We start from the raw sequence: 12,232 nt of genomic DNA on the forward strand, positions 1-12,232 counted from the left end.
AGGTGGGGGTCGAGAAAATTTATCCTTCGCTGCAGCAAGAAGCACACGGTCTGGTGGTAGTTGGTTGTAGTAGCTGTTGTTAAGATTCCTGTTAAGATTGAGGTAACGATTCGGGATTTGATTGTTATTATTATTGATGCTGTTATTGTTGTTGTTGGAGTTGTTAATGTTGCGGTTGTTGTAGATGTTATTATTGCGATTGAAGTTATTATTGTTGCGGTTCTGGTGGTTGTTGTTGCTGCGGTTGTTGTAGATGTTATTGTTGTGATTGTAGTTGTTATTGTTGCGGTTCTGGTGGTTGTTATTGCTGCGGTGGTTGTAGATGTTATTGTTGCGATTGTAATTGTCATTGTTGTTCAGGTGGTAGTTATTGTTGCGGTTGTTGTAATTGTTACCATTGCGGTTGTTGTTGTTAGTATTGTTGTTGTAAGCCTGTTGTCGTCGATTCCTCCTTCTTCTGACTGCATCTGCATTCTTCAACTGTACCAAACGACGCCTTTTACGTTCATCATAATCTGTCCAATTCGCTTTCCAAACTTTTTTTGAACCTAGAAACCGCCAACCTGAATTATTGGCATTATCCAAATTAAGTTCTGTTGCCAAACTTGGAAGTGAAACAGGTGAAGCTATTGGGGGAGTGGCAACACTCGCTGACTTAGATCTTAGTTCTTCGATGCAGGATGACAGAGTTTTAAGCTCATCTACAATGTTTATCTCTAACGGATTGGTTTGTATTGTACAGCTGGTTGCTGTTTCTACAAACAGCTGTCCTAACTGAGAAAGTTCGTTATTTATGCTGGTCAGCGATTCCGTTAATTCGTTCCGAAGTTCGTTCTTGAATTCCGAAAAAGCAATGTTAACGAGCTGCGTCAGGTGATTTTTAAGTGTAGGCATAACACCAGCCACACTGTTGGCTTTGATGTTTGACGTTAGCGCTTGGTTTATTTGTATAAGTGACTTGTCGATACCCTCTAGAGTTTCTGGAATTGTGCTTGGTTGTTCGAGTTGGGTCACAAGTCGATGAATCACCTCTGTATTATCATCAATCAATTTCGTCAGCTTGTTCTGCTGTTTGGTCAACGTGTTCAATTCAAACGATGCCGTTACTAAAAGTTGGCAGGAATCGCAGCACGGTAGCAGAAATGCAGTTGGATCTACGGCTGGTTTATCTTGTTTGTCTTGTTTGTCTTTTTTAACGATACGCAGAGAACTTCTGCTTTTAGCAACTACTTCGGGGGGGCACGATACTCCCACACAGGAGGCATGGAATTTTCGATTACACCCTCCAACACACGACCAGAACACTTCGGCACCGGAGTCTTTCGCGCAGACTTCGCAAATTTGATTCATTTTTACCGACACAAAAACACAACAAGCAAAATAAAAACTAAGCGAAAAACAATAATTTGATTTAAATTCGCGCGTGGATAGGAGCTAACAACAAACACGTCCAACTTGGTTGACGACGAACGAACAATTCAGCCACAACACAGCGGGATGCAGTATATTTCGTGAATCCAACCACTTGGAAAGTTGCTGGCTTCAGCAAAGCTATTAAGGAGGTCAAGGGTTTCTGGTCCATGGACAGATTGGACGAACTTAATTTATCTCGAGCATGGAACAACATAGAAAGTTACAATATTCAGTGGTTCAAATTTCTTCGAAGAAATTATTTAATAATTCAATTTAGGGTAGGGTTTTATTCAATCAGGGTAGGTGAGCCAGTTATGGTTATATCGCATAAGCGCAATGGTACCAGTCATGGCACTACTCCATTAGAACTCCATATGCCATAACTGCTCCAGGCCATAACTGGAACATTTTTTAGGTATTACCATAACTGGTACGTTTCCCCTAGTTTGCTTTCCAATTCTTTTCAACGATTGATTTATAATTTTAAATTTCCAATATTTTTCATTACAACTGATGACATGATAACCAGTTACCACGAAACGAGTGTTGATTTAAATTTTGTGATCAATAAATTAATATTTGATACCTCGAAATATCCTCGTTATTTCTTCAATTCAGGTTTTTACCCGCAATAATCACCTTCAACTCAGAGTAGCTTTTGTTACAGTTAGGCAGGGAATCTTCGGGAACAAAAAGAAAACCGTTTACTCTTGCTCTGTTTACTTCACTTGGTTGCTATACAAACTCCATAACAACCAATTGCTGAGAGATTTATGATGTTGCACTCCATCAAGGCGATGGTTGCCTAGATCCGACAACACTTCTCCTCAACATTATGTGGTCGAATTGCGATTGACTCACCCAAAGGTTTGGTGAGAAGGTCGGCCATCTGCTCCGTGGGACAGTACCGAATGGATACGATACCAGCCTCTGATAAATCCTTCATGAAGCAGTACTTGGTGTCGATATGCTTCGATCTTCTTGAGTTTTTCTCTGATGCTGCAAGCGCAATGCAGCTCTGGTTGTCCTAATTGACGACAATAGGTAACATTAGATGCTCGCCCAGGTCGTCCACCAATCGTCGCAGCCACTGCAGCTCATGCAAGCATTCTGCCAGTGCGATATACTCTGCCTCGGTACTGGAAAGAGATACGCACGTCTGCTTTCTGCTTCCCCATCCAACTAGTCCGCCACCGTACTTGAAAATGTAGCCAGTGTTGGACTTCCTGTTGTCGACTTCACCAGCCCAATCTGCGTCGACGAAGCATTCCAGTTGAAGGTTACCTGCGCCACCCAAATGTAGCACGTGGTCTGCTGTACCTTTCAAGTAACGAAGCACTCACCAATCAGTTTGCTTTCTTCAATAAGTAAACTGTTTGAGAGAATTATTCTTAACAGAATCATGTCACACATCAACGAAAATTCAATTTTTGCAAATGAACAGTTAGGATTTCGCCATGGGCATTCCACAACTCATCAATTGCTTAGAGTTACTAATATGATACGAGCTAACAAATCTGAAGGTTATTCCACTGGAGCTGCTCTTTTAGACATAGAAAAAGCATTCGACAGTGTTTGGCATAAAGGTTTGATTGCGAAATTGCAAACTTTTAATTTTCCAATTTTCCTAATCAAAATTTTAAAAAATTATCTAATTGAACGAACTCTGCAGGTTGTCTATCAGAATTCAAAATCTGATAGATTTCCTGTCAGAGCAGGTGTACCCCAAGGTTCAGTCTTGGGTCCAGTCCTGTACAACATACTCACTTCAGATCTTCCTGATTTGCCTCCAGGATGCACAAAGTCATTGTTCTGCGATGACACAAGCATTTCTGTGAAAGGAAAAAGTCTTCGTGTCATATGCAGTCGATTGCAGAAAAGTTTAGATATTTTTTCTTCCTACTTGCAAAAGTGGAAAATCTCTCCCAATGCTACTAAAGCTCAAATGACTACCTCAAGCCAAACAATAATCACGTTGTCAAGATGAATTGGGTTATTTTAAGTTGATCTGACAAGGTTAAGTACTTGGGACTAATTTATTATAAAAACCTTATTTTCAAAGAGCACATTGAGAGTATACAAGCCAAGTGCATCAAATATACGAGATGTTTATATCCTCTCATTAACAGGAATTCTAAACTTTGTTTAAAAAACAAACTTTTGGTTTGATACACTCGAATTACATAGACTTACTGGTGTTGAACCATTAGAAGCTATGTCAAATAAAATTATTAACAATTTTCGACAAAAATCGTTGCAATCCTCAATTGCTACGATAAGCTCTCTTTATAGCCAATAAGTTAGCAATTAAGTTAGGTGTAAGTTTACTTTCCCTTTTCTGACAAGTAGGTTTAAATCCCTACGAATGATAAGTCCTAATTGCGAAAGCAAACAAATGCTAACAATTAAAATTACAAATTTCTAACAGTGTTGAGAAGTCACCATTTGTGATTGGACACACATACTCATTATTTACTAATATTTATCATAAATACTTAAGCTACTAACAAATCCCCCCCCCCCCCTTTAAAATAACGAAGCACTCGCTTCGCCTCGTTCCAGTCCGCCGATGTTGGTTTGGTGACACGCCGCCTGAGAATGGAAGTTGAGATGGCTATATCTGGGCGCGTATTGACAGCAATGTACAACAAAGCACCGATCAGACTTTGGTACTGTTGTTCATCTGCCAACGAGTCGCTATCCTCCTCCTTTTGTTGTACGAAACCTGTGATCATCGGGACACGAGAAGGATTGCAGTTCTCCATGTTGAATCGCGACAGGATCTTTAGCACATACGACTTCTGATCCAACACGAACCGGTCAGCTTTCTGGCAAACGTGGATTCCCAGGAAAAACTTCAAGTCGCCCAGTTACGTGATCTTGAAACTCTCGCTCAATGCACCGACCAATCGCCGATACTCCTGCACCGTGCTGCTTGCAATAACGATGTCGTCCACGTAGATCAGTATGTACGTGTACACACCGTCCGTAATCCGCAAGTAGAGGCACGGATCCGCCGATGACGGGTGGAACCCCATTTGCTTTAAAACCATATCAATGCGCTGGTTCCAAACCCGCGCTGCTTGCTTTAGTCCGTACAGGCTCCGCTTCATGTAGCACACGGTATTCGGATCGCCGTTCGAATATCCCGGAGGCTGCCTCATAAAAATCTCCTCCTGCAGGATGCCATGCAGATATGTGGTCTTAATATCTATGTGTTTCACAATCAATTCCCGTTTGCTTGCTATCGTCAGCACGGTACGGAACGTGATCTGCTTTACAACTGGCGCAAACACTTGATCGTAGTCAGTGCCGAACTTTTGGGAAAAGCCTTGCGCGACCAATCTGGCCTTGTACCGCACATTTTTTCCGGACTCATTTCCTTTGCACTTATACACCCACTTACAGCCAACAACATTGCGATTCTGGGGTAACTTGGCCAGGCTCCACGTTCCGTTGTTATGTAGGGATGCCATTTCTTCATCCATGGCCGCTTTCCATTTTGCACTGGCTGGGCTTGTGATCGCTTCGTTGTACGTTCTTGGTTATGCGCACGTGTTAACTATAGACACTAGATATATAGACCTGCGGACTGAATGGCAGCGAGCCAAAATAACTGTCAAACGTGCGAGCCAAAATGAACATAATAAAAATTTGTATCAAACAAATAACAAGAATATAAAAAACCAGCGATTCCAGTGCTGCTGTCATTCACTACGCAGGTATATATATATAGTGTCTATAGTGTTAACTGCCAGACCAATCGTATCAGTATATCGCTCCGGTGGGATACCGCAGTTCGCTCTCTCTGATCGTCGCAAGCCACATTGTGCACCAAGAGTTTCCACAGGTTGCTCCTCTTGCAGCGGTACAACGGCGGGAGCTTTTGTAGGTTGCTTTTCCTTATCCTTCTCGTCGAGTTCCAAAAAACATACGTCAGTGCCCCAATCGTCGATGTCACGTGTGCAGACAGTCAGAATTATGCTGCTTACCATTAACCATCAGCATCTTTTCTGACACGTTTAGTCGGTATAAGCCAGCCATGCGATCTTCCGTCGCAACTACCGACCCGTCGTGAACCAACCTACACTGATTTGCATTGAATTCCACCCGGACACCTTTTTCAGCGAGTTTCGGCACGGAAATCAAACTGCCTTCTAGTCCCGGGGCAAAAATCACACCGGTCAACGTTATCGACACTTTTTCGTTACGTCCATTTACGCAGTTGATACATCTGGAATATTTAGGAGCGGCGCGCGCGTAAACCGTGCACCACCCGAAGAATCCAAATTTTTAAACATTTGTTTATGTCCAATCCCGTATACTCTCGAGAAAGCGAACGCACTTCGGAAGACGTGATTCTTTGATAGGTATACGTTGCATAGTTATTAGATCAATCACGATATTTATCAACCAAACTCGATTTGCGACGCGCTTATATAAAAGCAACGAGCAGGCAATCTTCGGTTGAACGATCATCAGGGGAATCAGGGTTGATATTTGTTGACACTCTTGAGTGAAAGTGAAAAAAAGCATCCATAAACGTTATTTTTTCACAATCCTTTCAGAGTTCTCCCTTCCTGCTTTTTGGAAGTGAACTGTCAAAACACCTCATTATTTATCATGTGATGGAAGCAATACAACCAGGGCTCCTGATTCCTGCATTGAATCTTCATTCGCTTCGTGAACCGTTCGCTGTGGACTAATGTCAATGTAACACGAACGCATACTTCATCGGGCGCGTACATGTGTTCGGATGAACTGAAACGATCGATTCGTGTCTTTCCCTTTTCCTGCTGTTTCTCATTATTTGCCGATTGGATACGGTTCAAAATCACATCGATGCAACTCAGTAAATATTTGTATCGGTTCACCGTGGCATTGATAGAGTCATCACGGCAAATCAAATCGGGACGAAGACAAAATAGCATTCGTCCCGAAGCGATCGTTCATACATTCGATGATGCTATGAAATGAGGCAACAGGCCATATGAATAAAAGTGCAAGCTTTAGGCTGATGTTACTGAAAGAGAAGCGGTGCAATTCTTGTCTTTCCTCACGTGGGGAATATTATCAACAATTAGGAGATATATAAAAACGCTTCGCTTTAAGTATGACATTATCCTTACTCATCCTGCGCCAATCTTATTGGAGAAGCAGAGTAGACTTTATGATTCGTACGGCCTAATGGGCCATTGGGGACGAAGAATGAATTACAAAATAGCGTATATGTGCTAATACGTGTGATGTTTAATTTATGATAAATGAATGCTAACTGATCACTTGAAAAAAGGTAGTTTGTTTGCTTTTTTTCATTTCAGGTGTCTCAAAGTGTCAATTCATAACCAGTTATTCATAAATTGATTGAATGAATGAAAAAACGTTTGTTTTGGCATATGTGTCAAAATCGAATGGCTATGCTGAATTGTTAAATCATATTTTTTTAGTTTTCCTGTCTTTCCTTCAACTAAATTAGCTTATACTTGGCGGTTGTAACGTAAACGTATATGAAACATATCTAAATTGACGATGAGGATGGCCGGATGCGGTTCATCAGCTGTAGCCAAAGCAGTGTTCAGAACCATAACATGCCTTTTATTACTCGTGTGGTCATATCAAGCGGATACTTTTGAATTATTGAACCAAAGCTTGATAAGACACCACTAACGATTTTGAATCCAAAAAGTATACTATCTAGTATCTAGGCCCTCAAAGACCGCTTAAGAGGTAGCACAAATAAAAAAAACGTTCGTTATTGGCAACATACAAAATATGGGCGAGTTGCCAACGAGTTTGTTTTGGTAAAATCGAACGGGGTCTGTATTGGAATAATAACCAGGGTCAGAGAAAAGTTGTTAAGGTATGGCTTTTAAGAAATCGTTCAAAATTTTCATTCAAAAATATCGAGGAATTATGATTTTTGTGTGAAACTACACTGACACTGATTTAAAAGTATTAATTGATTGAACTACATTTTTTTAGAAAGACAATGTAGCCGCCTTAAACTTTTCTGAAATAAGCAAAAACTGGGTGTATGTTTTAGAAGGTTGTAACTCGAAAACATAAATTTGTACTTAAATTGAGTCTTGACTAATTGTAAAAAATTGATATCTAGACTATATATATATATATATATATATATATATATATATATATATATATATCTATATATATATATATATATATATATATATATATATATATATATATATATATATATATATATATGTATTTATATATATATATATATATATATATATATATATATATATATATATATATATATGTATTTATATATATATATATATATATATATATATATATATATATATATATATATATATATATATATATATATATATATATATATATATATATATATATATATATATATATATATATATATATATATATATATATATATATATATATATATATATATATATATACATGGTGAATATGCCGACACAAAATTTAAAAATTATCTAGCGACGATAAGTCAATGTTTGTCTTATGGAATAAAAAAAACCATGTGAGAGTAATCAAACTTGCCATCTCTCTTTATCCATTTACTTAATTACGCAGCATATAGCGCAAATTTGGCATTTCTAGATAGAATCGACAATAAGACAAACGTCACGAAATCAAACGAAAAACAAACGACACAAAATCCGAAATTAAAGGAAAAAAGTTGACTCCAGATAATCGAACCATTTTCTCCGTTTAATCGAGCCCCCGAATAATCGTGCTTCCAGATAATCGAGTCCGACCTGTATAGAAATGGATGTTCTTTTTTTTTTTTCAAATATACAACAACTACAATCAGTGTAATTTCAACAATGTCACTTATTTTCTATTAACTGACAGTTTGAAAAGATATGTAACAGCAGCAAATGACAGTAATAGGTAAAACAATAATAATATGTTCAGTCAAAAGTTATTTTTCTCGTCTATCTCAGCTTCAATGATATCTATTATCTGTGGCCATAACGACGAATTCATTTTTAAAAGCATGATATCGCTTATCATCTTATCGCTTAAGCATGTTCTAGAATCAGTCAACACCAGTTTCAGCTGACTGAAAAGCCTTTCAACAGTGACTTGGGTGGACGGTACAGATAACAATGCTATGGCTAAGCGGTATATATTAGGATTGGCAAATTTTCGTTGTTTCCAATATTGCATTATGTCAAAGTTTACTTGACTTCTCCCAGAAGGAGTCAACCCTGGTTCCTGCGGAGCAACTATTGGTACTTTTGTTCGACTTTCTAGTTTTATGATTTCCTTAAGAAAAGGATCACTACTAATAAAACCATGTTGGGTCGTTACAGTGTCTTCGTGGAATAGGTGAGTAAGATATTGCTCTACAAAATCGTCAGAGGATGCCCTTGTTGTATCTGCATTTTCCTCACAGATTTCTGTATTCAAACCTGCAATATCGTTCAGTTTAGCATTTAAAGCAAGGAGATATTGCTGAAACAAAAACAAATATAAGTTATACTAATACATTGAACTGCAGTAGTACAACAAACCTGTACTTCTGACTTTTCATTATTGCTAAGTCTGTTCGATCCGAAAAAGTTAAATCGTGGATCCATGTATATGCATGCTTTAAATGGCATACTGTTCCGTAGCGTCTTCATTCGGCTTTCCATAGCTGCCAACAGTTTTCTGGCGAGGATGTTTTCTTCAGAGCAGCCATTAAGCTGTGCTTGGCATATTAGCCATTCCGCGTAAAAATCGGTAAGCGGCACGTGATCCTTCTGTGTCTTCAATGTCAATACGAAAACTGGCTCAAAAGCTTCACAAAACTTCCGGATGAAGTTCCATTGACACGAAAAATCTGGTAAAAACAAAATGAACTGAAAATGGAGATAAAGAGATCAATCATTCTTACCGATGTATGGGTCCTTGTTTTGAAGTAATGCCAAAAATGGCGTTCCTTCGAGACTCTTCAGGTATTTCATCAAAATGTACCAAACATTCCATCGGGTTTGGCATACCTTCGGTGGAAGCGCTATTTTGTGTTGATTGAAGAGCTGCCGATTCTCCTTATGGTACATTTTTAAACATTTTTTGTTTATGTTAGATAGCCTAGTTTTGTAGTTCCGCAACACATCCCACACCGCCAACTGAGCAGTGTGCGCGCCACACCTAACGCTTTCCAGAATGTCCAAATCTATTGTTTCGTTATCTTTTTCTTGTTCGGTGGTGATGGTTTGCGCATTATGTTCCGCTTCCGAGTAGTTTTGAATGAAATCGTCATATTCTAGCGCATTCTTGAAATCACATACAGGTGTGCTCTCATCTTCCGAAGAGCTGTCTGATTCGGCATCTACAATCGAGTTACAAATCAGGGTGTTTTCTTTTGGCAGAACAGAGCCTAAAGCCACTTCTGCCGTAGTCGTAGACATCAATTTTTTCAAGCATCTAACTGCTGCAAGCATATTAGCGCCATTGTCGTGTGTCACCGCCAAAAGTTGTTTGTAATCGAGCCCAAATCTTTTCATTTCTATTTCAATCACGTTTTTTAAATTCTGTCTGGTTTGCCTTTCTTCCATTTCATGTGCAGCTATATCAATAAAGATTATACTAGGTTATGCAGTTTCGATTGAAATGAAAATAGAAATTTATGTTTATAATCTTATATATGTATATATAAATAGTTATATTTATATTTATATTTATATTTATATTTATATTTATATTTATATTTATATTTATATTTATATTTATATTTATATTTATATTTATATTTATATTTATATTTATATTTATATTTATATTTATATTTATATTTATATTTATATTTATATTTATATTTATATTTATATTTATATTTATATTTATATTTATATTTATATTTATATTTATATTTATATTTATATTTATATTTATATTTATATTTATATTTATATTTATATTTATATTTATATTTATATTTATATTTATATTTATATTTATATTTATATTTATATTTATATTTATATTTATATTTATATTTATATTTATATTTATATTTATATTTATATTTATATTTATATTTATATTTATATTTATATTTATATTAATATTTATATTTATATTTATATTTATATTTATATTTATATATATATTTGTATTCATATTTATATTTATATTTATATTTATATTTATATTTATATGTATATTTATATTTATATTTATATTTATATTTATATTTATATTTATATTAATATTTATATTTATATTTATATTTATATTTATATTTATATTAATATTTATATTTATATTTATATTTATATTTATATTTATATTTATATTTATATTTATATTTATATTTATATTTATATTTATATTTATATTTATATTTATATTTATATTTATATTTATATTTATATTTATATTTATATTTATATTTATATTTATATTTATATTTATATTTATATTTATATTTATATTTATATTTATGTTTATATTTATATTTATATTTATATTTATGTTTAAATTTATATTTATATTTATATTTATATTTATATTTATATTTATATTTATATTTATATTTATATTTATATTTATATTTATATTTATATTTATATTTATATTTATATTTATATTTATATTTATATTTATATTTATATTTATATTTATATTTATATTTATATTTATATTTATATTTATATTTATATTTATATTTATATTTATATTTATATTTATATTTATATTTATATTTATATTTATATTTATATTTATATTTATATTTATATTTATATTTATATTTATATTTATATTTATATTTATATTTATATTTATATTTATATTTATATTTATATTTATATTTATATTTATATTTATATTTATATTTATATTTATATTTATATTTATATTTATATTTATATTTATATTTATATTTATATTTATATTTATATTTATATTTATATTTATATTTATATTTATATTTATATTTATATTTATATTTATATTTATATTTATATTTATATTTATATTTTTGTTTATATTTATATTTATATTTATATTTATATTTATGTTTATATATATTTATATTTATATTAATATTTATATTTATATTTATATTTATATTTATATTTATATTTATATTTATATTTATATTTATATTTATATTTATATTTATATTTATATTTATTTTTATATTTATATTTATATTTATATTTATATTTATATATATTTATATTTATATTTATATTTATATTTATATTTATATTAATATTAATATTTATATTTATATTTATATTTATATTTATATTTATATTTATATTTATATTTATATTTATATTTATATTTATATTTATATTTATATTTATATTTATATTTATATTTATATTTATATTTATATTTATATTTATATTTATATTTATATTTATATTTATATTTATATTTATATTTATATTTATATTTATATTTATATTTATATTTATATTTATATTTATATTTATATTTATATTTATATTTATATTTATATTTATATTTATATTTATATTTATATTTATATTTATATTTATATTTATATTTATATTTATATTTATATTTATATTTATATTTATATTTATATTTATATTTATATTTATATTTATATTTATATTTATATTTATATTTATATTTATATTTTTGTTTATATTTATATTTATATTTATATTTATATTTATGTTTATATATATTTATATTTATATTAATATTTATATTTATATTTATATTTATATTTATATTTATATTTATATTTATATTTATATTTATATTTATATTTATATTTATATTTATATTTATTTTTATATTTATATTTATATTTATATTTATATTTATA

The 12,232-nt window shown here is 32.0% G+C and overlaps 2 protein-coding genes across 2 annotated transcripts; both read right to left on the bottom strand.

Moving 5' to 3' along the window:
- Window positions 1–2,440: 2,440 nt before the first annotated feature.
- On the bottom strand, window positions 2,441–4,178 carry LOC129728386 (uncharacterized). The gene is made up of 2 exons (XM_055686823.1): window positions 3,950–4,178; window positions 2,441–2,733 (listed from the first exon to the last, which is right to left on the bottom strand). Exons 1-2 carry the CDS (start codon window positions 4,176–4,178, stop codon window positions 2,441–2,443), a joined length of 522 nt encoding a protein of 173 aa, XP_055542798.1.
- Window positions 4,179–8,343: 4,165 nt separating this feature from the next.
- LOC129728387 (uncharacterized) lies at window positions 8,344–9,990 on the bottom strand. Its single transcript, XM_055686825.1, has 3 exons — window positions 9,311–9,990; window positions 8,946–9,256; window positions 8,344–8,886 (listed from the first exon to the last, which is right to left on the bottom strand). The coding sequence occupies exons 1-3, from the start codon at window positions 9,972–9,974 to the stop codon at window positions 8,344–8,346; spliced, it is 1,518 nt and encodes a 505-aa protein (XP_055542800.1). The 5' UTR covers window positions 9,975–9,990.
- Window positions 9,991–12,232: the final 2,242 nt, after the last annotated feature.

The sequence above is a fragment of the Wyeomyia smithii genome, chromosome 3, assembly GCF_029784165.1.
Source record: "Wyeomyia smithii strain HCP4-BCI-WySm-NY-G18 chromosome 3, ASM2978416v1, whole genome shotgun sequence".
NCBI lineage: Eukaryota > Metazoa > Arthropoda > Insecta > Diptera > Culicidae > Wyeomyia > Wyeomyia smithii.